The sequence below is a fragment of the Dipodomys merriami genome, unplaced genomic scaffold (assembly GCF_024711535.1).
Source record: "Dipodomys merriami isolate MVZ:Mamm:240054 unplaced genomic scaffold, mDipMer1.0.p SCAF_3, whole genome shotgun sequence".
In the NCBI taxonomy this organism is placed as follows: Eukaryota; Metazoa; Chordata; class Mammalia; order Rodentia; family Heteromyidae; genus Dipodomys; species Dipodomys merriami.
Genome location: NW_027204492.1, coordinates 82,725,988 through 82,752,191, shown reverse-complemented (window position 1 = coordinate 82,752,191; position 26,204 = coordinate 82,725,988). Strand labels below are relative to the sequence as shown.

The following is a 26,204-nucleotide window of genomic DNA, read 5'->3' as shown; positions in this document are numbered from 1 at the left end:
GCAGAGAATGGGACTGGCTCCTGAGCCAGGCCCGCCCTACCTCAGGATAGACTCCAATGAGGCTTTCAGCCTTGGTGTAGAATTCCTCCTTCAGGGAGATGACAATGGCCTGGAAGTTGCAAGTTGACTGCTCCTTGATGTAATTTGCCACCTGTGGGAGGGCCACCAGGCACTTAGCAGGGCTCAAGCCCTAACACTCCTGTGTCTTCCATCAGAACTAATAGGTAGAGGGGGTGGGGGAGGTGATGGATGGTATGGGAAGAGAGGCTGAGAAAATACTATCAACTACTACTGAGTGAATGACCCTGGGCCCAGCCTCCCTGGGCCCAGAAAACAGGCAGCAGGAACAGCTATAGCACATTCAGATGTTCCATAAAACCCAGCCCCAATTTGGGGGTCTCCCTCCCAGGCCACACCTTCCTTGCACCCACCTTGCCGATGTTGGTGTTATCCAAAGCAGCATCAATCTCATCCAGGACAAAGAAGGGGGCTGGCTTGTAGCTGGGAAGGAACCAGTAGGTGAGTTGATACCGAGAGGGGGATTGGGTGGCAAGGCAGGTTGTGATAGCCCCAATGCCCTTCAAATAAGCCAGCTTCCCCCTCCAACTCATCTGAGACCAATAACCCAATTTTTAATGTTGTCTGAGCCCTTAAATGCCCTTTCATCAACCAAGTCCACCTCTGCACTCAGACCTATACTCCAGGATCCTGTAGAACCATGAAAAACATGTTTCTCTCAAGATCTTCTAGGTTAGCGAAGGAGGCAGACAGAATTGTCCTCAGATTTGTTCATACTACACAAACTATCCAAAGATCTATTCCACACCCAAGACACATCATGCTGCATGCTTCTTGCCTCTGCACATGCAGTATCCTCTGTCTAGAATGCCTGATAGGCTCCCTGGTAACCTTTTATTCCTGCTGTGTCACTTGCCCTTAAAAGTCTTACCTACCCCATATATACCTTCCCCCAGATTGGGCTAGGTGCCTTTCCTCTGTGTATTCACAGCATCTAAGCTCACCAAGATACAATCCTTAGCATACTGTGTGTCTGGTTTCCAATAGTCTGTGAGCAAATCCAGGCCAGAGACCATGTCTGACTCATTGTCTCCAATCCTTCCATAGGTTCTGGTATAGAGAAGCACTTTTAAAATGCCTATGGAGCTGGGTGTTGGTGGTTCACACTTATAATCCTAGCTACTCAGGAGGCTGAGATCTGAGGATCGTGGTTCAAAGCCAGCCTGGGTAGGAAAGTCTGTGAGATTTTTTTTGTGTGTGAAGGTCATGGGGCTTGAACTCTGGGCCTGGGTGCTGTCCCCCAGCTCTTCAGCTCAAGGCAAGCACTCTACCAGTTGAGCTACAGCACCACTTCCGGTTTTCTGGTAGTTTATTGGAGATAGGAGTCTCACGGTCTTTCCTGACCGGGCTGGCTTTGAACCACGATCCTCAGATCTCAGCCTCCTGAGTAGCTAGGATTACAGGCCTGAGCCACCGGCACCTGGCTGTCTGTGAGATTCTTATCTCCTATTAACGACCAGAAAACTGGAAGTGGCGCTATGGCTCAAGTGGCAGAGTGCTAGCCTTGGCTGAAGAGCTGAGGGACAGCGCCCAGGCCCAGAGTTCAAGCCCCAGGACTGAAAGAAAAATGCTTATGGATGATGCTGTATAAACAAGCACTCCATTGTAGGGGTCAGAGTCAAGTACTACTGGCATTCAGGAGGGGGTGGTCAGGGTATTCTATAAAGGTCCAACATGGCTTCCTAGAGGAAGGAGAAAAGTCATGAAGGGGTGGAAAGTAATAGTCAAACTAGAGTTGCATAGAAAAGGCTTATTAGCAGTGATCATGTGAGTAAAAGCCAGGAAGTAGGACTGAATACATGCAAGGGCCAGTGAGGACATGCTGAATGGGTGAGCATAGATGAGGAAGACAGTCCAGGAAAATCAAGGCCAGATATACTGTCGTAAATAGGGAAACAGAAGATACAATCCAGACATCACTAGAACATCTGCACCTCTGAGATCTCTGCACATTCATGGCCCCCAGTACTTCTGGTAGTCTCAGTTTAGTCTTCCACCAATGCCCTGGGAGGGCAGGAGCTTTACCTATGGATGGCAAACAGCAAGGCCAGTGCTGCCACTGTCTTTTCTCCACCTGACAAGTTATCCATAGGCCGAAAGCGTTTGCCAGGAGCCACACAATTGTAGTTGATGCCATCCAAGTAGGGCTCTTCAGGGTTCTCAGGGCCCAGGAATGCCTAGGGGAAGATAAAAGGGATCCAGATTGGATCTCAATCTTTGGGCAGGGAGACAAGCAGCCTTGAGAAGAGTGATTGGAGGATAGCAGGAGCTGATTAGGAAAGGGATTCCAGCCTACCTGGGCACTGCTATTGCGGGACAGAGCCTTATAGATCTCATCAATGTTGGTAGCCACAGATTCAAAACAGGCATTGAAACGGTCAAAACGCTCCTTCTTAATCTGTTCAAACGCCTGCTTGGCCTTCTTTGCTCGCTTTCGTGCTGCCTCAAACTCTGACAGAAGGAAAACAGAGATGAACCCTCAGTGCCTTGGGTTCTGCCAAGGGCTGAGGACCATACCCTATCGAGAATGACCTGTGAACAATCCAGAGCAGTGACCTCCCCACAAATGGAAGGGAATGACTGCAGAAGTTCTCCCTTTCACCCAAGAATCTGAATCCAGCAGACTGGCCAGTCAATAATCTAGAGAAATAAATATGGGACTAGAGTTGAATAAACATCGGAGTCCCCAGGTTCTACCAGCAAGCAGCTGTGTGACCATGGGAAGGTCATTTATCCTCTATAAAGCAAGTACATATCCCACACAGTTTAAATACCTGAAAGTTTTAATTATAGGAACATGTCAAATCAGGAGCTATTATAACCTAACAACAGGTGCTCCAGTTTTCTGCCCTTATCTAAAACCTTAAGAGAATGCAAATGTTACCATCTGAAGTCTCCTGGAACTTGTCACGAACACTTTCCAGCTTTTCCATGGCCTTCATGTTGGGAGCAGCAATACGCTGAAGTACACTCTGCTGCTCATTTAGCTTCTGTTGTAATGTGTTCATCTCCTGCTTGATCTCTTCCTCGGCCTGTGCATCCTATAAACCCAGGCCCAGCAACAGTTAGGAAGAATAGTGTCTAGGCCCCTTGACATGATTGACCAAGTGGAAGCTCCTATTCCCACAAAAGAAGAGGGCAGATTTTTTTCCAGCTCAGCTATTTGCACAAAATCTAGACAATACTGACAGTTTCCACCATCACTGGAAATTATAGGCTAATTTTGCTTTCTCACTTCTAGCCCTTTCCCCAGGCTCTGCCAATCTCTGTCACTAGAGAAGCAGCTGGTAGTACCCCTCTCTGGCTCTTAGCCTAGGCCACGAGCCAGTAGCATCCCAGGATGGCCCAGAGTCTCCAACTCAGAGTACTCTGGATTCCACTTGCAGTTCCATAATAACTAAGGCAACTCACATTTTCTGCTTAGATTACTATATCTGATCAAATTCCACTTGATTATGGCTTTAAGCCATTGGAATACACATTTGGGCTTATTCCTTCTTTACTGAACTATGTTATGCACTGGGTGCCTACCAAGTATCATGTACTATGAGCTATGATGGAGGGCTAACAGAAAGGAACATCTATGTTTAAGTAAATAACCAGAATAATATAGAATGAATGAAGTCAATAATAACTGGGCAGTGGTTGAATTAGCACAATGGTACCTAACAAACTCTAAGGCCAGGCAAGACTTTAAGGCTGAATGTACAAGGAAAGAGAGAAGAACTATTTTTCTATACAGCTGAGAATATCACAGGTAAAAGTCAGAATTTTTTTTTTTTGGATGAGGACTATGGGGCATTGTTCATAGCTAGTTCATTAACTTAAAAGAAATTCTAAGCTGGGCGCTGGTGGCTCACGCCTGTAATCCTAGCTACTCAGGAGGCTGAGATCTGAGGATCGAGGTTCAAAGCCAGCCCGGTCAGGAAAGACCGTGAGACTCCTATCTCCAATAAACCACCAGAAAACGGGAAGTGGCGCTGTAGCTCAAGTGGTAGAGCACTCGCCTTGAGCTGAAGAGCTGAGGGACAGCGCCCAGGCCCAGAGTTCAAGCCCCACGACCGACAAAAAAAAAAAAAAGAAATTCTAGCCAGGCGCCGGTGGCCCATGGCTGTAATCCTCGCTACTCAGGAAGCTGAGATCTGAGGATCACGGTCCAAAGCTAGCAGGAAACTCCATGAGACTCTTATCTCCAATAAACCACTAGAAAACTGTTAAGTGGTGCTGTGGCTCAAGTGGAAGAGCACTCGCCTTGAGCTGAAGAGCGCAGGGAAAATGCCCAGGCCCAGAGTTCAGGCCCCACAACCAACCAAAAAAAAAAAAAAAAAAATCTAGAGATAATAAACTTCTTTTTCTTTCTTTTTTTTTTTTTTGGGGGGGGGGGGTCCAGTCGTGGGGCCTGAACTCTGGGCCTGGGCGCTGTCCCTCAGCTCTTCAGCTCAATCTAGCGCTCCACCACTTGAGCCACAGCGCCACTTCCAGCTTTTTTTTTTCTTTTTGCTTATGTGGTGCTGAGGAATCGAACCCAGGGCCTCATGCATGCAAGGCAAGCACCCCTACCACTGAGCCACCTTCTCAGCCCCTAAGAGATAATAAACTTATAAAGACAAAAAGTCACTATGATACTACTAGCAATTATGTGGATACACATATGAACATGCTCATGCATTCATGTAAGTTCTTCTCAGGGACAGGAAAAAGGTGAATAGACAAAAAGCCAGGTTATATATTTTTCTTACTTTGAGCTAGATAGTTCTATTCAAAGGCCTTCACACACACACACACACAAAAACCTAGGTTAGCCAGGTACCAATGGCTCACGTCTGTAATCCTAACTACTCAGGAGGCTGAAATCTGAGGACTGCAATTCAAAGACCAAGCAGGAAAGTCTGTGAGATTCTATTTTTTTTTTTTCTGGTCCGGTTGTGGGCCTGAACTCTGGGTCTGGGCGTTGTCCCTCAGCTCTTCAGCTCAAGGCTAGCGCTCTACCACTTGAGCCACAGCACCACTTCCAGCTTTTTTCTTTCTTTCTTTTTTTGTTTTTGTTTTTTTTTTTTTTTTGGGTCCAGTCGTGGGGCCTGAACTCTGGGCCTGGACGCTGTCCCTCAGCTCTTCAGCTCAAGGCTAGCGCTCTACCACTTGAGCCACAGTGCCACTTCCGGCTTTTTTTTTCTTTTTGCTTATGTGGTGCTGAGGAATCGACCCCAGGGCCTCGAGCATGCAAGGCAAGCGCTCTACCACTGAGCCACCTTTTTTGCTTATGTGGTGCTGAGGAATCGAACGCAGGGCCTCAGGCATGCAAGGCAAGTGCTCTACCACTGAGCCACCTTCCCAGCCCCGTCTGTGAGATTCTTATTGCCAATGAACCACCAGAAAACTGGAAGTGGCACTGTGGCTTAAGTGGTAGAGCAGAGCACTAGCCTTGAGCTGAAGAGCACAGGGATAGCACCCAAGCCCAGAGTTCAAGCACCACAACTGACCAAAAAAAAAAAGTCAAATACAAGCAGAAAAGGTCAAAAGCTATGTACATATGACCATATAAGATGATGCTAAGCGAAATGAACCCCAAGATAGGGACACAAGTGGTTTTATCTTTCTTGCTGTTATTTTTAATGTACCTATAATGTACCATGTGATGATTTATTTTTTTTGTCGGTCATGGGGTTTGAACTCTAGGCCTGGGTGCTCTCCCTTGAGCTCTTCAGCTCAAGGCAAGCACTCTATCACTTGAGCCACAGTGCCATTTCCTACCATGTGATTTTTTTTTTTGTTTCTTTTTTATGTTCTTCCCCCATGCTATAACCCGTTTTCACTGTATTTGATTCTGGTGCCCTCCATCTTATATATACATTTTTTTTCTAATTTGGGGAGGGGAAAGGAAATACCAAGATGCTAAAATAAGGATACAAGTTGACCCACTGTAACAATGAGATGCACCAGACACTATGTTGAAAACGAACTTTACAACTTGTGGGGAGAGGAAGGAGGGAGGAGTTAGGAAAGTGGGGAGGGAAGGGATTGTAGGGGAAAAAAACAAAGGAGGAGGTAACAATGTACCCATTACCTTACTCATGTAATAGTAACCCCTCTGTACAGTATTTTTACAATAAAAATATACAAAAAAGTCAAATAATTACAAAGCAAATTAAATCAAAAGCTGGGGCATGGCTCAAGTGGTAGAGTATTTGCCTAGGAAGAACAAGGCCCTTAATTTAAACTACAGTACTTCCACACACAACAATTGAAATATGAAGACCATTGAACAAAAATCTGTTAAGGAACAGATGTTTTTAAGATGCCAAGACATCCTCCTAAATATTACTAATTAATGACAAAAATAAAAGTGTATGCTTGCCATGCACTGGTGGCTCACACTTGTAATTCTAGCTACTTAAGAGGCTGAGATTTGATGGTCATAGTTCAAAGCCAGTTCAGGCAGGAAAGTCTGTGAAATTCTTAATTTAATCAGCAAAAAGCCAGAAATGAAACTGTGGCTCAAGTGGTAGTGCTGAGCCTTGAGTGAAAAAGCTAATGGATGGTGCCTTAGACCTGAATTTAATTAAGCTCCATTACTAGACACAAAAAAGTGTATGTTTAGCTAGGTATGGTGGTAAGACATTTATAAACCCAGTATCAGGGAAGCTGAGTCAGGAGGATTACAAATTCAAGGCCATCCTGGATCATACAATGAGACTGACTGTCTCTCAAAAACAACAAAATAGTGTGTGTTTACCATTGAGAGACCTAGCAATTAACACTTTAACTATGGAATCAAACTCAGTATCACTAATAATGAGCAAATCTTGATATACACCTCCTAGTGTGATACAACATGGCAAAGGTATTCTTTGTTTCTTGGGAGATGCTGAGGATCAAACTCAGAGCATTGCACATGCTAGTCAGCTGTGCTTCACCCTAGCCCTCAGTTTTTCTTACACAGGATATCACTACTCAGGCTGGACCTTCAACTTGTGTTCCTCCTGTCTTTACCTCCCAAGTACTGGGATTACAAACAGGTACTAACACTAGGCTTAATTCTTACCAAAAAAACATACTTAACGAATCTATCATGTCTCCAGACTGCACCAAATTTCCAATTTATAGACAATATAGTGTGTGAAGAACAGGTTAGGCAAAATTATGACAAAACCAACATACTTACAAGTGAGGTATTTTCTAGGACAGCTCACAGACTCTGAAAACTTAATGCTATGAATAAAAATAGGGGGAAAGGACTTCTCCGGATAAAAAGGAACTGAAGGCTGGGAATGTGGTTCAAGTGGCAGATCAACTGCCTAGCAAATGTAAGGCTTGGCTTCCTGTACACTGACAATGTATGTACAAGCAGAAAGGGAAATAAAGGAAGAAATCCCATTCACAATAACCTCACCCAAAATAAAATATTTAGGAATTAACCTAACCAAAGATGTAAAAGAACTATTTAAACTATAGAACTATAGAAACTTAAAGAAATTACAGAAGACACTAGGAAATGGAAAGACCTTCCATGCTCTTGAATAGGCAGACTTAATATAGTGAAAATGGCAATGCTGCCAAAATTAATATACAAATTCAATGCAATTCCTATTAAAATCCCAATGATGTACATCTCTGAAATGCAGAAAACAGTCCAAAAATTCATATGGAACAACAAAAGACCTAGAATAGCCAAAACAATTCTAGGGAATAAAGACAACATGGGAGAAATATCCATGCCAAACTTCAAACTCTACTATAGAGCTATAATAACAAAGACAGCATGGTACTGGCACAAAAACAGACTCGAAGACCAATGGAATAGAAAAGAAGATCCAGGGGCTGGGAAGGTAGCTCAGCGGTAGAGTGCATGCCTTGCAAGCATGAGGCCCTGGGTTCGATTCCTCAGCACCACATAAACAGAAAAAGCCAGAAGTGGCGCTGTGGCTCCAGTGGGAGAGCACTAGCCTTGAGCTGAAGAGCTGAGGGACAGCGCCCAGACCCAGAGTTCAGGCCCCATGACCGGCAAAAAAAGAAAAGAAGATCCAGAAATAAATCCATAGGCCTACAGTCAGCTGATATTTGACAAAGGAGCCAAAGACATACAATGGAAGAAACACAGCCTCTTCAACCACTGGTGCTGGGAAAACTGGGCAGCCACATGCAGAAGACCCCAGCCTATCACCGTGCACCAACATCAACTCAAAATGGATTAAAGACCTTAACATCAAACCTGAATCTCTGAAACTACTGCAGGACAGAGTAGGAGAGATACTTGAACTTATAGGCACAGGAAGGAACTTCCTGAACAGAGTCCCAGGGTCACACAAATTGGAGAGAGACTTGACAAATGGGACTACCTTAAAATAAAAAGCTTCTGCACAGCTAAATCTATCGCAACCAAGCTAGAAAGACAACCAACTAATTGGGGAAAAATATTTACCAGCAATATATCAGACAAGGGGTTAATATCCAGTATATACAGGGAACTCAAGAAACTAATCCCTCCCAAACCTAACAAACCAATTACTAAGTAGGCAAGGGAACTAAAGAGAGACTTCTCAGATGAAGAGAGAAAAATGGCAAAAAAACACATGAGGAAATGTTCACCATCCCTGGTTGTGAAGGAAATGCAAGTAAAGACAACCCTGAGATACCACCTTACCCCAGTCAGAATGGCCCACATCCACAAGTCAGCCAATGACAAATGCTGGAGGGGATGCAGAGAAAGAAGAACCCTATTACACTGCTGGTGGGAATATACACTTATACAACCACTTTGGAAAGCAGTCTGGAGGGTCCTCAGAAAGCTAAATATTGACCTCCCTTATGACCCAGCCATACCACTTCTAGGCATCTATCCTGAACAACAGGAACCAGTATACAAGGACACATGCACCTCCATGTTTATTGCAGCACTATTCACAATAGCTAGGATATGGAAACAACCCAGATGTCCCACCACAGATGAATGGATCCAAAAATTGTGGTATCTATACACAATGGAATATTATGCAGCCATTAGAAATGACAAAATAATGACATTTGCAGGGAAATGGATGGAGCTAGAAGAAATCCTGTTGAGCGAGGTAAGCCAAGAGCAAAGATACAAATGGTACATGGTCTCCCTGATAAGCGGATGTTAAATCCAAAATGTTAGGTGATATGACAAAATTAACAGGACTTAAGAAACAAAGAACTTCTATACTCATCTGGTCGAGCCACTACTAAATAACCCCATGCTGCTGATCACATGTATGGTATATATGTGTACACCGGAGGGGAACCAGGAAGACGACACAGAACTAGAGGGAATCAGGGAAAAACATATAACAGTGGGACCCATCAGCTGCACTGGACATTGACCAAAGTGAACTAAGCAACTTCATGGCAGCGATGGGAGGGAGGGAACAAATGGGAAAGAGGGAACAGCTGACACTATGCAAAACAAAATGTGGAAGAAACAACTATCGCAAAGCTCATAGAACTCATAAATGTTATAGACTGTGATAGGCAATTTGCTCCAGGAAAGTTAGAATGTGTTTGTGACTTTAACTGAGCATCACTATCCCACAATACTGTGAAATTTGGGAAATTATGTAATCACTTAATCACAATAAAAAAAAAAGCAAAGCTTGGGATTCAACCCCCCAGTATTGCCAAACTAAACAAACTCCTGGAAAAAATCCCCAAAATTGGCTGGGCGCCAGTGGCTCACGCCTGTAATCCTAGCTATTCAGGAGGCTGAGATTTGAGGATCGCAATTCAAAGCCAGCCCAGGCAGGAAAAGTCCTAAGACTCTTATCTCCAATAAACCACTCAGAAAACTGTAAGCGGCACTGTGGCTCAAGTGGTAGTAGAGTGCTAGCCATCAGCTGAAGAGTTCAGGGACAGTGTCCAGGCCCAGAGTTCAAGAACCATGAAAAAAAATCCCCCAAACTTAGAGATAACTACCAAAGTAATGCATCAATCTTCAGTGGATCCTATGTTTTAGCGAGGGAGGGAGGGAAGGAGGGAAGCAAAGAAAGAAGGAAAGAAGGAAAGAAGGAAGGAAGGAAGGAAGGAAGATTTTTGGGCCACCTAAGGGAATTCATCCATCCATTCATTCATTCACCCTTTAGAGAATGAAATTACTTTTCAGCTGGCTGAATAGTGAAAATATAAAATATTTAAAACTTTAAATATTTTTTAATATGTGTAATATGGAATTGTGGTTATGTAGAATCCTTAGCTCTTAGCATGCTAAAGTAATGAAAGCTAAAATATCTTCACGTCTATACTTTTTTCAAAAGGTTCACAAAAAAGTACACATATAAGCTGGGTGCTGATGGCTCATGCCTACAATCCTAGCTACACAGGAGGCTGAGAACTGAGGATCACAGGCAGGAAAATTCATGAGACTCATCGCCAATTAACCACCAGAAAACCAGAAGTGGTGTTGTGACTCAAAGTGGTACAGTGCTAGTCTTGAGCAAAAGAGCTTAGTGACAGTGCTCAGGCACCAAGTTCAAGCCCAAGTTCAAGTACACATATAGTGTGGCAAAGGGGAGGCAGTGACAAGATGAGAGAAAACAAATATAATAAAATATTCATTGGTGAAAGGTATATACACGCGTGTGTGTGTGTGTGTGTGTGTGTGTGTGTGTGTGTGTGTGTGTGTGTGTGTGTGTGTGTGTGTGTGTGTGTGTGTGTGTTACTTGTTCTGTTCTTTCGACTTTTCTCTTAAGTTTAAACTACTGCAAAATTAAAGTATGGGGCTCTTTCCACCATCTTGGAGCCTGTGGAGGATTGCTGGAATGAGGATTTCTACAAGGAAATGTGTGTGGAAGGTTTTGGTGTAAGGCCATTTTTTTTTTTTTTTTTTTTTTTTTTTTTTTGCTGGCTATCAGCAGGGTTTCTGGAACCAAAGGGAGCACATGATATTTCTTCTTCAAGTTGAAAGTGTTTATGCTTGAGGTGAAATTTAAATTCTTGGGCAAGAGATGTGCTTATATACAAAGCAAAAATACCAACAACACAGTGACTCCTGGCGGTAAACTGAACAAAACCAGAGTAATCTGGGGAAAGGTAACTGTGCCCATGGAAACAGTGGCGTGATTCTTGCCAAATTCTGAAGCAATCTTCCTGCTAAAGTCATTGGATACAGAATCTATGTGATGCTGTATTCCTCCAGGATTTATACTAATGAAAATTAAATAATACAGATGTGTGCTCTTATATTTTAAGAAAATTATAAAGTAGGGGGCCAAAGTAAAAATGTTAAAAACAAAAGGTAATGTTTAAAAATAAAAAATGAAGCCAGGTGCCAGTGGCTCATGCCTATAATCCTAGCAACTCAGGAGGCTGATATCTGAGGATCACAGTTCAAAACCAGCCCAGGCAGGAAACTCCGTGAGACTCTTATCTCCAATAAACCACTAGAAAACCGGAGGTGGCACTGTGGCTCAGGTGGTAGTAGAGTGCTTACCTTGAGCTGAAGAAAGAGCTAAGGGACAGCAGTCAGGCCGAGTTCAAGCCCCATGACTGACAAAAAAAATACACTGGGACATGATAAATTATACATTCACACACTGTGAGACCAAAGAAAGATAGCCTTAGGAGAGGAGCATCTGATCATATGAAGTAATATTTCTTAAAACAAACTCCAGGAAATGGAAACTGGGGTTTTTTTTGCCTTTCTTTCCCTTTTGTCTGTTCATTTATCTGTCTTTGGGAGGGTAAAGGGGGCAAAAAAAATGGTAGGACAAAGGGTGAACAAATGCAGCAGTGGCACTCACTAGACACTAAGTTGAAAATTATACAACTTGTGGGTGGAGATGGGAGGGAAAACTCTAAGGGGGTGAGGGAAGGGGTGACATTGTTTAAAAAGAATGTACTCTTTATCTGACATATAACTGTAACCTCTCTGTACATCACCTTCACAATAACAATAAAAATGCATAATTTTTTTCTTTTCTTTTTTTTTCTTTTTGGCAGTCATGGGGTCTGAACTCTGGGCCTTGGTTCTGTCCCTCAGCTCTTCAGCTCAAGACTAGCGCTCTACCACTTGAGCCACAGCACCATTCCAGCTTTTTGTGCTTATGTGGTGCTGAGGAATCGAACCCAGGGCTTCATGCATGCAAGGCAAGCACTCTACCACTGACCACCTTCCCAGCCCCTGCATAATTTTTTAAAAGAAAGCAAGCTGGGGCTGGGAAGGTGGCTCAGTGGTAGAGCGCTTGCCTTGCATGCATGAGGCCCTGGGTTTGATTCCTCAGCACTACATAAGCAAAAAGAAAAAAGCTGGAAGTGGCACTGTGGCTCAAGTGGTAGAGTGTTATAGAGTGTTAGCCTTGAGCTGAAGAGCTGAAGGACAATGCCCAGGCCCGGAGTTCAGGCCCCACAACCGGACCCCCAAAAAAAAAGAAAAGAAAAGGAAAGGAAAGGAAAGAAAAGGAAAGGAATGGAAAGCAAGCAAGCAAGCAAGCAAGCAAGCAAGCAAGCAAGCAAGCAAGCTAGCTAAGGGATAGTACCTATGACCTGAGTTCAAACCCCAAGACCAACACCCAAAAAAATTAAAATATACCTATACATTTCCTCAAGAAAATCTCCAAACTATTTAAAACTACATCCAATAATCAAATTTGTGAATAATACATTATAGTGATTTTCAAGCTATTAAAGACTAGGATAGTAGGCACTGGTAGCTCATGTCCATCATCCTAGCTACTCAGGAGTCTAGGATTTATAGGGATTGAGGCCAACCTGGGCAGAAAAATACACAAAGACTCCTTCCCCAAATAACTAGCAAAGACAGGTGCCAGTCGCTGATGCCTGTAATCCCAGCTATTTAGGAGGCTGGGATATGAGGATCACTGTTCAAAGCCAGCTCAGGCAGCAAAGTCTAGGAGACACTTATGTCATATTAACTAGCAATAGGCTGGAAGAGGAGTTGTGACTCAAGTGATAGAGCATCAGCCTTGAGCAAAAAGGCTGAGACAGTACCTAGGCCTTGAATTCAGGCCCTAGGACTGGTATGTGCAGGTGCGTGCATGCGCACGCTCGCACGCACGCGCGCACACACACACACACACACACACACACAAAAGAAATAACCAAAATCCATGATAGCTGGGTATCAGTGGCTCACACCTGCCCCGCCACACACACACTAAAGAAATAACCCAAATCCAGGATAGCTGGGTATCAGTGGCTCACACCTGCCACACACACACACACCTGCCACACACACACACACCTGCCACACACACACACACCTGCCACACACACACACACCTGCCACACACACACACACCTGCCACACACACACACACACACACACACACACACACACACACACACACACACACACACACACACACACACACACACACACACACACACACACACACACACACACACACACACACACACACACACACACACACACACACACACGAAATAACCAAAATCCAGGATAGCTGGGTATCAGTGGCTCACACCTGTAATCCTAGCTACTAAGGACACTAAGATCTGAGGATTATGGTTCAAAGCCAAGCCCAGGCAGGAAAGTCCATGAGACTCTTATCTTTAATAAAACACCAGAAAACCAGAAGTGGCGCTGTGGCTCAAGCAGTAGAGTACTAGTCTTCAGTTGAAGAGCTGAGGGACAGCACTCAGGCCCAGAGTTCAAGCCCCATAACCAACCAAAAAAAAAAAAAACAAAAAAAAAAGCAAGATAAAGCATGGCTTAAGCAGTAGAGCATCAGCCTTGAGTAAAAAAAAAGCTAAGGAAGATCCTTCTGGCCCTAAACTCAAGCCTCAATACTGGCATGCATGCACACACACACACACACACACACATGCACACGCACATACACACACTAAGACATTTAGAAAATAATGCAAGTCTAATCTGAAATTTAGAAACACTAACCCAGCAATCATAAGCACTCTAGTGTACAGATGGTAGTTGCTAAATAATACCATTTCCCACTAAAAAGAAAATCAGAGCTTCTCTGAGAAATGGCTGATTTCAGGTCAGGGCAAAAAATAGAGGAGATAAGATGGGACATTACAGGAAGCAAGGAAGATGATAAACTAAAATTATAAGTGTTGTACCAAAATGATTCTGAAGTGGATTTAAATGTATTCCCACTGGCCAAAGACAGAACAACCAGAGCACCAAGGATAATAACACAGCAGACTGAAACATACCAAATGTATTTAAATTCATAACTTCATAGTGAGAGAAAAACAACCTAGTGGACAAAATCTTTAGGATGCTTAGTCAACTCATTATTTCATGAACTGATAAATAAAGGGGAACAATCAAGCATATAAATTCTGCCTTTTCTACATAAACTGTGTCTCGGGGTTGCCAAATAATGAAAGCATCTATGTATTTTTTCTTTTCTTTTCTTTTGTTGGTCGTGGGGCCTGAACTCTGGGCCTGGGCACTGTCCCTCAGCTCTTCAGCTCAAGGCTAGTGCCCTACCACTTGAGCCACAGCATCACTTCTGCCTTTTTCTGCTTATGTGGTGCTGAGGAATCAAACCCAGGGCCTCATGCATGCAAGGCAAGCACTCTACCACTTAGTCACTTTCCCAGCCCAATGTATTCTAGCTAATAACAAAGAAATTAAAGAATAAGGCCCTGTTTTCAACTCCCAATGGAATTCATGGCTGCAAACCACATGAAACCCACAACCAGATATTATAGGTTACCAGATGGACATAATACCACCACTTGTAAAAAAAATCACAATCATACCAAACCAACTTAAAAACTTGAAACTAGGGCTTGGAATGTGGCTTAGTGGTAAAGTGCCTGCTAAGCATGTATGAGGCCCTGATACCACCTAAAAAAATAATAAATAAAATTAATAAAATGAACAAAAAATTCTGAGGAATAAGAAAAACAGGGCCTATAGATTAAGTACACTTAAGAAACATACCAGTTGGGCACTGGTAGCTCACACCTGTAATCTGAGCTACTTAAGGAAGTTGACATCTGAGTTTGAAGCTAGTCCAGACAAGAAAGTCTGTGGAACGCTGTCTCCAATTAAAACATTGGGCTAGAAGCATGGCTCAAGTTTTAGAGCACTAGCCTTGAGCAAAAAAGCCAAGTGAGAATGAAAGACTCTGAGTTCAAGCCCTAGACAGGAAGGAAGGAAGGAAGGAAGGACTTAATCATCCTTATCTATCAATCACTTTGATTCCTAATTCAAGCAAGCAGAGAATATGTGTATGTGACAATCAGGTACATATAATACCAATCATCATCACATCAAGGAATTTTTCTTTTCTCTTTTTCTTTTCCCCTCTATTCCTCCCTACCCTCATCTCTTTCTTTAGTGCTAGAGATTGAGTTCAGGGCTTTGCACACGATAAGCAATCTCTCTACTACTAAGCTAAAAGAATCTCTGCTCAGGAATTATTATTTTCAAATATTTTATATCTTTTAGAACAGGGGTGGGGAACAACTAGCCTATAGGCTGTGTAAAGCCCACAAAATCATTTGGTATACAAAGAGACAGGCACATGTATTTCTCAGTATCTGAAGACTCAATTGACTGTATTAATAATGTTCTATTGCCTTGTAATATTATAATATCCAAATGGCCAATGGCAGAAAAAGTCAAAATCTGTTTTAGTACATAATCTATAATATTATTTAACAAGATATGATGTCTAAATTTTATCACAGAGTGTGTTGAGATACACATAAAACAAGTTTGAGAATGAACTGATATTTGTTGAAATTGGTGATGACTATGAGGAAACATTTTACTATTTTACTTTGGCTCTGAAATTTTCCATAATAAGAATCCAAAACTAGCTAGGCGCTGGTGGCTCATGCCTGTAATCCTAGCTACTCTAGAGGCTGAGATCTGAGGATCATGGTTCAAAGCCAGTCTGGGTAGGAAAGGCTGTGAGATTCTAATCTCCAATAAACCACCAGAAAAAAAAAAAAACAACTGGAAATGGCGCTGTGGCTCAAGTGGTAGAGCACTAGCCTTGAGCTAAAGAGCTGAGGGACAGCACGCAGGCCCAGAGTTCAAGCCCCATGACTGACAAAAAAAAAAAAAACTATGGACAAAAAATCAACTCTCCCACCCTTGCTGACACTGACCAATGGGACAATATGAACATTACAAGGACAATGATTCCAACAGATCAAAATGTATCTAAAACACTGTATGTGCTTTTTCCTATATGTACATACCATAAAGTTCAATTTCAAAATTGGGCTCAGTAAAAAATTAACAATAACACAGAACAATTGTAATGCACAGTATTAAAAGTTATGTGGGCTGGGAAGGTGGCTCAGTGATAGAGTGCTTGCCTTGCAGGCATGAGGCCCTGGGTTCAATTCCTCAGCACCACATAAGCAAAAAAAGCTGGATGTGGCACTGTGGCTCAAGTGGTAGAGTGCTAGCTTTGAGCTGAAGAGTTGAGGGACAGCACCCAGGCCCAGAGTTCAGGCCCCATACAAAAGAAAGAAAGAAAGAAAGAAAAGAAAGAAAGAAAGAAAGAAAGAAAGAAAGAAAGAAAGAAAGAGAGAGAGAGAGAGAGAGAGAGAGAGAGAGAGAGAAAGAAAGAAAGAAAGAAAGAAAGAGAGAGAGAGAGAGAGAGAAAGAAAGAAAGAGAGAAAGAGAGAAAGAGAGAAAGAGAGAAAGAAAGAGAGAGGGGGGAGGGAGGGAGAGAAGAAAGAGAAAAGAAAAGAAAAGAAAAGAAAGGTTATATAAGCTGGGTGCCAGTAGCTCATATCTATAATACTAGTTACTCAGTCAGAGGAGGCTGAGATCTGAGGATCATGGATCAAAGCCAATCCAGGCAGGAAAGTCTGCAAGGCTCTTCTCTCCAATTAATCACCAAAAACTAAAAGTGCAGCTGTAGCTCAGGTGGTAGAACATTAGCTTTGAGCAAAAAAGCTCAGGGAGAGTACCCAAGCCTTGAATTCAAGACCTAGGACTGGCACATACACAAGTTATGTGAATGCCATCTCTCAAAATAGGTATGTAGACACTGTGACATGACATTAGACTACTACAGTAGTTGAGGAAAGGGTGAAGGAAAGGGTGAATATGTTCAAAATATTTCACGTTTACATGTAATAATGAAACAATGTACCTTGTAACTGGAATGAGGTGGAAAAGGGCAAGTGACAGGAGGTGAGTCTAATCAAGGTCCATTCTATGCATATATGGAAATGTCAAAATGAAACCCTCAACACAAAAATAGATTAATGTCTAGTTAGTATTCAAATTTATAAATTTGAATTTTATAAATCATTTTTTCACAAGTTGTCCAAAGCTAGCTCAAATTGGATGTGATTGTCTAATACTTCTTTTCCAAATCACTCTAAGTTCCCTCTCACTTCTCTACAATGGATTATAGTGATCTACACACACCTCAATAGGTTAACTGGTCTTTTGCATCTACAGCAGTTCCAAGTTCCTCTTTATTTTTTCTTATTTATGGAAGAACTCAAGTATTTTATCCATTTTTTTTCTTCTTTTTTTTTTCATTGCTAAGAAATGAACCCAGGGCTTCACATGTGCCCTATCACTGGGCTAAATCTTATAGTTTCCCATATGTACTCTAAGCTACTAGGAAAATGATTCTTGACAAGGAGTGATACATAGAGGAAGAGGGAGAGGTAAAATGAGGAAAGGCAGAGGGAAGAGCGACAAGAGGCAGAAGCAGAGAGCAGAGGGCAGAGGGCAGAAGCCAGGGAGAGAGGGAGAGAAGGGAGGAGAGGGAGAGGGAGGGAGGGGAGGAGAGGGAGAGGAGGGAGGAGGGAAGGAGGGAGAGGGAGAGAGAGAAGAAAGAATGGATGTATAGAGGGAGAGGAGAGGCAGAAGGAGGAAGGAGGAAGAATGAGGGAAGAGGGGAGAAACAGGGGGAAGGGGGAAGGGGGAAGAGGGAAGGGGGAAGAGGGAAGGGGGAAGGGGAAAAGGGAAAGGGAGAGAGGAAAGGGTAGAGGGAGACAGACCTTGTCACAAATCTGTAAGTAAAATGTTTCCCATAGTCTGGACTTGGCCAACTATGGTCCTGTGCTCTTGTAGTTCACAGGTTTCTTAGGCAGAAATCAACTCTCTGTACCCAGAGGTTCAATCAAGCATAGAAGGAATTTTTTGGGGAGTCGGTCGTGGGGCTTGAACTCTGGCCTGGGCGCTGTCCCTCAGCATTCCAGCTCAAGGCAAGCGCTCTAGCACTTGAGCCACAACGCCACTTCCAGCCTTATGTGGTGCTGAGGAATCAAACCCAGGGCCTAATGCATGCAAGGCATGCACTCTACCACTGAGCCACCTTCCCTGCCCACATGGAAAATATTTTAAACAAGCTGTCTGTGCCAGGTATTGGAGGCTCTCGCCTGTAAGTCTACCTATTCCAGAGGCTGAGATCTAAGGATCAAGGTTTGAAACCAGCCCAGGTAGGAATGGCTCTGAGACTCTTATCCCCAATTAACCAACAAAAAGCTGGAAATGGAGCTATGGTTCAAGTGGTAGGGCATCAGCCTTGAGCAAAAACACTAAGGGACAGCACACAGGCCAAGTTCAAGACCCCACTAACAGCATATAAACAAAAGTTGTCTGTATGGAACACATATACATTTTCCTTGTCATTATTCCGGATAACAACTATTTATATTGCATTAGTCATTATAAGTAATCTATATATGATGTAAAGTATAGAGAGGATGTGTGCAAATTATACCCAAATTGTATGTCACATTATATGAAGGACTTCAGCATTCGTTGATTTTGATATCTTTGATGAGGGGATCCTGGAACCAATCTGAGTAGGAGTGAGGGAGCACATTTATCTACTTTACCATGATATCAAATATCTACTAATATGGAGCTGGGGATGTAGCTCAAGAGGTAGAGATCCTGCCTAGCAAGTTCAAACCCATATATAGCACAATACTATGATGCGAAAGTTCAAAAATACACAGTACCATCCATGATACATTCTCTCATACACACAATAAAAAATCTGAATCAAATCATGTGTTAGATTTGCTTACACATTTAGAGGAATATAGAGGATGAAAAACACACTCAGTAACATCATAGGGAAAATCAGCCATATCCAGATAGAATGCAAAAAATTCCATAGGACAAATGACCTAGATTTTTCCAGAAATAGGAAGGAAAAAAATAAAAAATAGGAAAATGTTACAGACTAAGAGACCAATTTTAACATATGAACCTCACTTGAATCTTGATTTCAACACACAAACTACAAAAAAGGGAGGATAGGTTTTAAGAAAATCTAAACAATGAATACTAGATGTTATAGAATAAAATTTTTAGGTATGACGTTGGTTAATGTGTTCTTTAGTGTCCTCATATTCTAGATACATGCTGAGGTAATTATGGATGCAACAGTGTCTGGAAATTGTTTTAAAATAGTCCAATGGTGGTGGCAAGGAATGGGGAGGTATAAAAAAATTAAACTGACCATATGTTGCTAACTACTGAGTGAGGAATGCCTGGCATTCTTTATATCATTCTTATTTCAATATATGTTTCAAAGTTAACATAAATTTTTTTAAAAGATCAACCCCTCCCCTGGATATAACAATAAGGTATGGATTGGAAAGCATCAGAAACTACTTTGGAGGCTCTTGCATAAGTCTATGTGAGTTAAAAAGTGGCCTTCACTGGACATGGTACAACAGAAAAAATGAGAACACCTATCAACAAATATTTAGAAGGTAGAACGAACCAATAAGGTGAAAATTAATTGGATATGTAAAGTGAGAAAAGGAGGAATCAAGTATGAGGCTCAGATTTCTGGTTGAGCATGTAGGCAGCACTGAGAACAGCAGATAGGGGAAAGGGGGTTGGGGTTTGAAGTAACCTGTGGGACAGAGCATAGAGACAAGGAGCTGAAGAGAGGGGAATGAAAAATGCTCAGGATGAAAGAATGCCAAGCAAGGAAGAGACTACCTGAGACAGAGCCCTGAGGAGCACTAAGGTCTATCTAATCACTGTACAGGAAGGAGCCTCTACTTTGTATATCCAGACATAAACACATGCAAGGGAAGGACAGAACCAACTCAGGTATAGGCAGCTCACTCCTTTCCAGCCAGTCTTCATAGGCCCCCAGATAGGCTGACCCTTTTCTCAGGGCACCTGGAAAGATATAGAAGCCTCCTGGGCTCCATGGTTGATCCTTACCTTGAGATCCTCACACAGGTCGCCATAGTCAATCTCAATGAGGGCCTCTCGTGCATAGATATTGGAAGTTCTCTGGGAGCCACTTACTGAATCCTCTCCCTGGGAGCCACCCTGCAATGGAAAGAGGGAGTCAAACCAAGCAGATTAGTGTCCCATGAGGAGGAGAGCAGAAACTACCTATAGGCTTTAATGTCTTTGAGGAAGCACCTCTGTAGAATGCACTGAGACAGGGCTGGGAAGGTGGCTCAGTGGTAGAGCGCTTGCCTTGCATGCATGAGGCCCTGGGTTCGATTCCCCAGGACCACATAAGCAAAAAGAAAAAAAGCGGGAAGTGGCGCTGTGGCTCAAGTGGTAGAGCGCTAGCCTTAAGCTGAAGAGATGAGGGACAACGCCCAGACCCAGAGTTCAGGCCCACAACCGGACCAGAAAAAAAAAAAAAATGCACTGAAACAAAAAGGAACAGAACCTTTGCATGCAGAAAGCAGACTCTACCTCTTAATAACAAGATGATCCTGAGCAAGTCTTATGCTCAGATCCTGTTTCTTCATCTGGAACAAGGGGACAAGGCCCACTTGACAGGGCTACAATTATGAGTGGAACTGTGGCTCAGGTGATAAGAGTGCCAGCCTGGAGTGAAAGCCAAGGGAGAGCACACAGGCAGGCCTTGACCTCTAGCGCCAGTACTAGCACCCAAAAAAGAATTGGAGGTGGGAAGGTGGCCCTGGGTCCGATTCCTCAGCACCACATAAGCAAAAAGAAAAAAGCCGGAAGTGCTGCTGTGGCTCAAGTGGTAGAGCGCTAGCCTTGAGCTGAAGAGCTGAGGGACAGCGCCCAGGCCCAGAGTTCAGGCCCCATGACCAGACCCAAAAAAAAAAAAAAAAAAAAAAAGAATTAGGGGTAATTAGATCATGATCTACCATGCTACCTGAAACATTTCTACTGTTCAAAGTATTTTACTAAATTGTAGAGGGAAGGGGAGAGGAAATGGAAGAGAGGGAGGGGGTTGAAAGGGATTGAGGTACATTACCTAGATGTGTACAAATAGCATAAAGAAATGCACCAGGGATGGGCTGGGAAGGTGGCTCAGTGGCAGAGCGCTTGCCTTGCATGCATGAGACCCTGGGTTCAATTCCTCAGCACCACATAAGCAAAAAGAAAAAAGCCCGAAGTGGCGCTGTGGCTCAAGTGGTAGAGCTCTAGCCTTGAGCTGAAGAGCTGAGGGACAGCGCCTAGGCCCAGAGTTCAGGCCCCACGACTGGACCAAAAAAAAAAAAAAAAAAAGAAATGCACCAGGGGCTGGGAAAGTGGCTTAATGATAGAATGCTTGCCTTGCATGCATGAGGGCCTGGGTTCGATTCCTCAGCACCACATAAGCAGAAAAAGCCAGAAGTGGCACTGTGGCTCAAGTGGTAGAGTGCTAGCCTAGAGCTGAAGAGCTCAGGGACAGCACCCAGGCCCAGAGTTCAGGCCCCATGACCAACAAAAAAAAAAAAAAGAAAGAAAAAGAAAGGCACCAAAGATGGTTTATACAAGAAGGTTAAGGGAATGAAAGGGGGTGATTTTGCTCCAAATATACTATGTGCATATAGTGAATTTTCACATGAAATCTCTTTGTACTATCAATGAATCCTATATAAACTTGGGAAGAGCAAGACAAGTGGAATTGAGATACATAACCAGGTTGAAGGCAAGATATACACAAACTTCCTGTCAATTATCATTCTCTACCCCCTCACTTCCAATAGGTAAAATGACTTGTGTCCTCTATTGACTAATGTTCTTGCTTTTCCTGTGTCCAAGCTTCTTTACCTCTTGTGGTGCTGATGGCCCTTACCCAATCCTCCTCAGACCAACCTTCTGCACTGTAGTGAGCTATGATCCTTCAGGCCCTCCAGCTTCCTGTCTTCCTTTTCTCTTGGCTAATGTCCCTCAATTCCCACTTCTACCTATATGTATTAGTGCAGCTAACATAGCTCAAGCCCTTAAAATAAATGAATTACTTCCTTATCTCCTGGATGCAGTGTCCTCCTCACACTAAGGCTATCACTCTTCCCTATCTCCACCTTACCTCATCTCTCATGTCCCACACCACCCTTTGCCCATTATTCTCTATTACCTGCCCTTCCTGACCACTGTATCCCTCGTCATTGGGTAATACTGGTCACAGCCCATTTCCACCACCAGCCACAATACTCGCCTCTTCTTGACTGATATCATCCATGGTGCCCTTTGACAGTGGCAACTTGATGTCTTGCATCTTGCAGGCCTGTAGCAAGTTGTGGCGGTCACTGCGCTTCTGTTCCAGCTTAGTCTCAATGGCTGTCACCTCCTTCTGTAAATGGGTCATTTCCCTAAAAATGTCCAGAGCTAGGTAAGACTCAAACTGGTAGGCTGCTTGCTTGACCTCCTTCCTCCCGCACAGGCCCAAATATACTCACTTGTTGGCACCACCCAGTTTCTTACGAATCTCCTCCATTTCATGGTTCTTGTCATTCACTTCAGACTTCTTGGCCAGGTGCTGATTCTTCAGATCTTGTAGCTGGGCCATGGTCTCATCTATGATCTTCATATGTCTTTGTTCTTCCTGGTCGCAGTAGGAGGAATAGGACAAGAGGTGAGGGCTTTTCCAATTCATCTTGGGATCTTGTCTCACCCTTCCCACTAGGCAGTTGTTTAGAGCCACTCTGAGTTCTGCTTTCATATACTTCTCATTACCTTCAGGTTTCTTTTCTCTTTTTCTACATTTTTTGGTTTTTCCCATCCACACACACACACATACCCCAAATACATTTATTGCCTACTATAGAAAAATTCAAACTAGAGAAAAAGTATGAAGGATGGAAGTGTTACTTGTAATCCCACCAGCCAGCCAATCAATTAACACTCTAGCATCATTTACACATAGCTTTACTAGACTGCAACTATATTGTCACTTAAGGATGTTATCTGAGCATTTCTTTCTAAATTAAAGCTCTATTGTGTGTAATATTTGTGTTTTCAAAAACCCATACAAATAGCACTATGTATTCTCTGTGAGTATACATATACTATACAAATAAAAATACTCACTGACCCAAGACCAACACTAGAAAGAACAATATAACTAGAACTGATAGTAGCCAGGCAAAGGAAAATTACAGCCTTACTTATAATCTTCTGATTTTTTTTTTACAAAGGTTCAACTTTCATTTTGATCTTAAAAAACACACAACATGCAAAAAGGGGACATATCTGCAACTTACTCTCAAATGGCTCATAAAAATAATAAGCATAGGGCTGGGAAGGTGGCTCAGTGGTAGAGCGCTTGCCTTGCATGCCTGAGGCCCTGGGTTCGATTCCTCAGCACCACATAAGCAAAAGCAAAAAAGTCGGAAGTGGCGCTGTGGCTCAAGTGGTAGAGCGCTAGCCTTGAGCGGAAGAGCTGAGGGACAGCGCCCAGGCCCAGAGTTCAGGCCCCACGACCGGACCCCCCCCCAAAAAAAATAATAAGCATACACAAAGAATGAAAAAGCAAATATGACAACATTATGATGAAAGATGAATCTTGGTGATGGGCAGATAGGAATTCTTTGACAGTTGGCCTTCTGTATCTACAAGTTCTGTATCCATGGATTCAACTAACTTGAGGGTAAAATATATTTGAGGAGCCGGGCGCCAGTGGCTTACGCCTATAATCCTAGCTACTCAGGAGGCTGAGATCTGAAGATCAAGGTTCAAAGCCAGTCCAGGCAGGAAAGTCCATGAGACTCTTATCTCCAATAAACCACTAGAAAACTGGAAGTGGCGCTGTGGCTCAAGCAGTAGAGCGCTCGCCTTGAGCTGAAGAGCTGAGGGACAGTGCCCAAGCCCACAGTTAAGCCCCGCGACCGACAAAAAATAATAATAAATATTTGAGGGGCTGGGAAGGTAGCTCAGTGGTAGAGTGCTTCCCTTGCATGCATGAGGCCTTGGGTTCGATTCCTCAGCACCACAGCCTTGAGCTAAAGAGCTGAGGGACAGCACTCAGGCCTAGAGTTCAGGCCCCACGAATGACAAAAAAAAAAAAAGAAAAAGAAAAAGAAAATTGTGCCTGTACTGAATGTACAAACTTTTCTAGTTATTATTTCTTACCTAATAAAGTATAACAACTATTTACAAACTAGTTACACTGCATCAGACATTCTATTCACACTAGTTACACTGCATCAGACATTATAGTATAGAGATGATTTAAAGCATAAAGGAAGATATATATAAGTTATATACAATGCAATGCTTGGTAAGAAATATACGCATTATCCTGCCCATGTAATTGTAACCCCTCTGTACAGTATGTTCACAAATAAAAAAAAAAATTATATACAAATAATACATCAACTCATACAAAGGATTTGAGCATCTTGGATTTTGATGTCCTTGAAGGGGAAGGGGATTTTGTAGAACCTAGAATCTCCTGTGGGTATGAAGAATGATTGTATTATTCTTGCAACTTTCTCCTAACCTGAAAAATATTTCAAAATACAAAGTCAAAAGGTCACATAAAAACTATCCTAGATTTATATCCTAGTGTAAATCTAGTCCCACCCCCAGGATTTTACTGCCCAATCTACTGTGTTTAAGACTGCCAAGACACTAAAGGAGATTACTTTATCATTATGAGTTAATGAAGAAAATACACAAGCAATCAACAGATATAAGCCAATATAAAAAATCAAATAATATGTTTAAACCAAAGAGAAGACTAAATCACCTCAGAAGAGAATGCTGGGGGCTGGAGGTGTGGTTCAAGTGGTAGAGGGTCTGCTTAGAAGGCTTGAGGCCCTAATTTCAAACCCCACTACCACAAAAAAGGAACAAAGGTTTCATGGTAATTTCAAAAGGGTATAAATAAATACAATGAGTGACTGGTACAGGCATGCTAAACTCAAAGGAACTAAGCTATAGCATTCACTAACAGTCAGATGGAAAAGTTGCTTTATTTCAAGCAAAACATCATCTGTGGGCTGAGAAGTTGGCTCAGTGGTAGAGTACTTACCTTGCATGCATGAGGCCCTGGGTTCAATTCCTCAGCACTACATAAGCAGAAAAGGCCAGAAGTGGTGCTGTGGCCCAAGTGGTAGAGCACTAGCCTTGAGCTGAAGAGCTGAGGGACAGTGCCCAGGCCCAGAGTTCAGGCCCCATGACCAACAAAAAAAAATTTTTTTTAAGTTGCTTTTTTCAGAAATGTGAATTTTATTTTACGTTGCTCCTAATTTATTTGGAAGTTTGTGTTGATTTTTTGGTTGTTTTAAGTATATATATTTTTTGGTTGTTTTAAGTATATATATATAAAGTAACATTAAAAATTTGGGCCAAGGGCTGGGAAGGTGGCTCAGTGGTAGAGCGCTTGCCTTGCATGCCTGAGGCCCTAGGTTCAATTCCTCAGCACCACATAAGCAAAAATGAAAAAAAAGCCAGAAGTGGCGCTGTGGCTCAAGTGGTAGAGCGCTAGCCTTGAGCTGAAGAGCTGAGGGACAGAGTCCAGGCCCAGAGTTCAGCCCCCACGACAGGACCCAAAAAGAATTTGGGCCAAGCCGGGCACTAGTGACTCATGCTTGTAATCCTACCTACTCAGGAGGCTGAGATCTGAGGATCACAGTTCAAAGCCAGCCCAAGCAGGAGAGCCGGTGAGATTCTTATGTCCAATTAGCCACCAGAAAACCAGAAATGGAGCTGTAGTTCAAAGTGGTGGAGCACTAACCTTGAGCAAAAGAGCTCAGTGACAGCGCCCAGGCCCCGAGTTCAAGCCCCACAAAGGATAAAAAACAAAACAAAACAAAACTTAAGCTAATACTGGAAATTCTAAAAATAATTCTACTTTAAATGAGCTCTATGATGGAGGGAATGTGATCCTACACAACTATAATCCAGCATTTGAAAGGTAGAGGCAAAAATAACAAGTTCCAGGCCAATCTGTGGTACATATCAAGACCCTGTCTCAACCAACCAAAATGAA

The 26,204-nt window shown here is 42.9% G+C and overlaps 1 protein-coding gene across 1 annotated transcript in view; it reads right to left on the bottom strand.

The window, feature by feature from the left end:
• Positions 1–26,204, bottom strand: part of Smc1a (structural maintenance of chromosomes 1A) — a 60,592-nt gene that overhangs the window by 7,215 nt on the left and 27,173 nt on the right. The window contains exons 17-24 of the mRNA XM_070040434.1: positions 22,669–22,814; positions 22,428–22,581; positions 20,231–20,341; positions 2,963–3,119; positions 2,375–2,529; positions 2,104–2,255; positions 432–501; positions 41–151 (exon numbers count right to left, since the gene is read on the bottom strand). Coding sequence (XP_069896535.1) covers positions 41–151; positions 432–501; positions 2,104–2,255; positions 2,375–2,529; positions 2,963–3,119; positions 20,231–20,341; positions 22,428–22,581; positions 22,669–22,814 — 1,056 coding nt within the window. The remainder of the gene's footprint in view (positions 1–40; positions 152–431; positions 502–2,103; positions 2,256–2,374; positions 2,530–2,962; positions 3,120–20,230; positions 20,342–22,427; positions 22,582–22,668; positions 22,815–26,204) is intronic.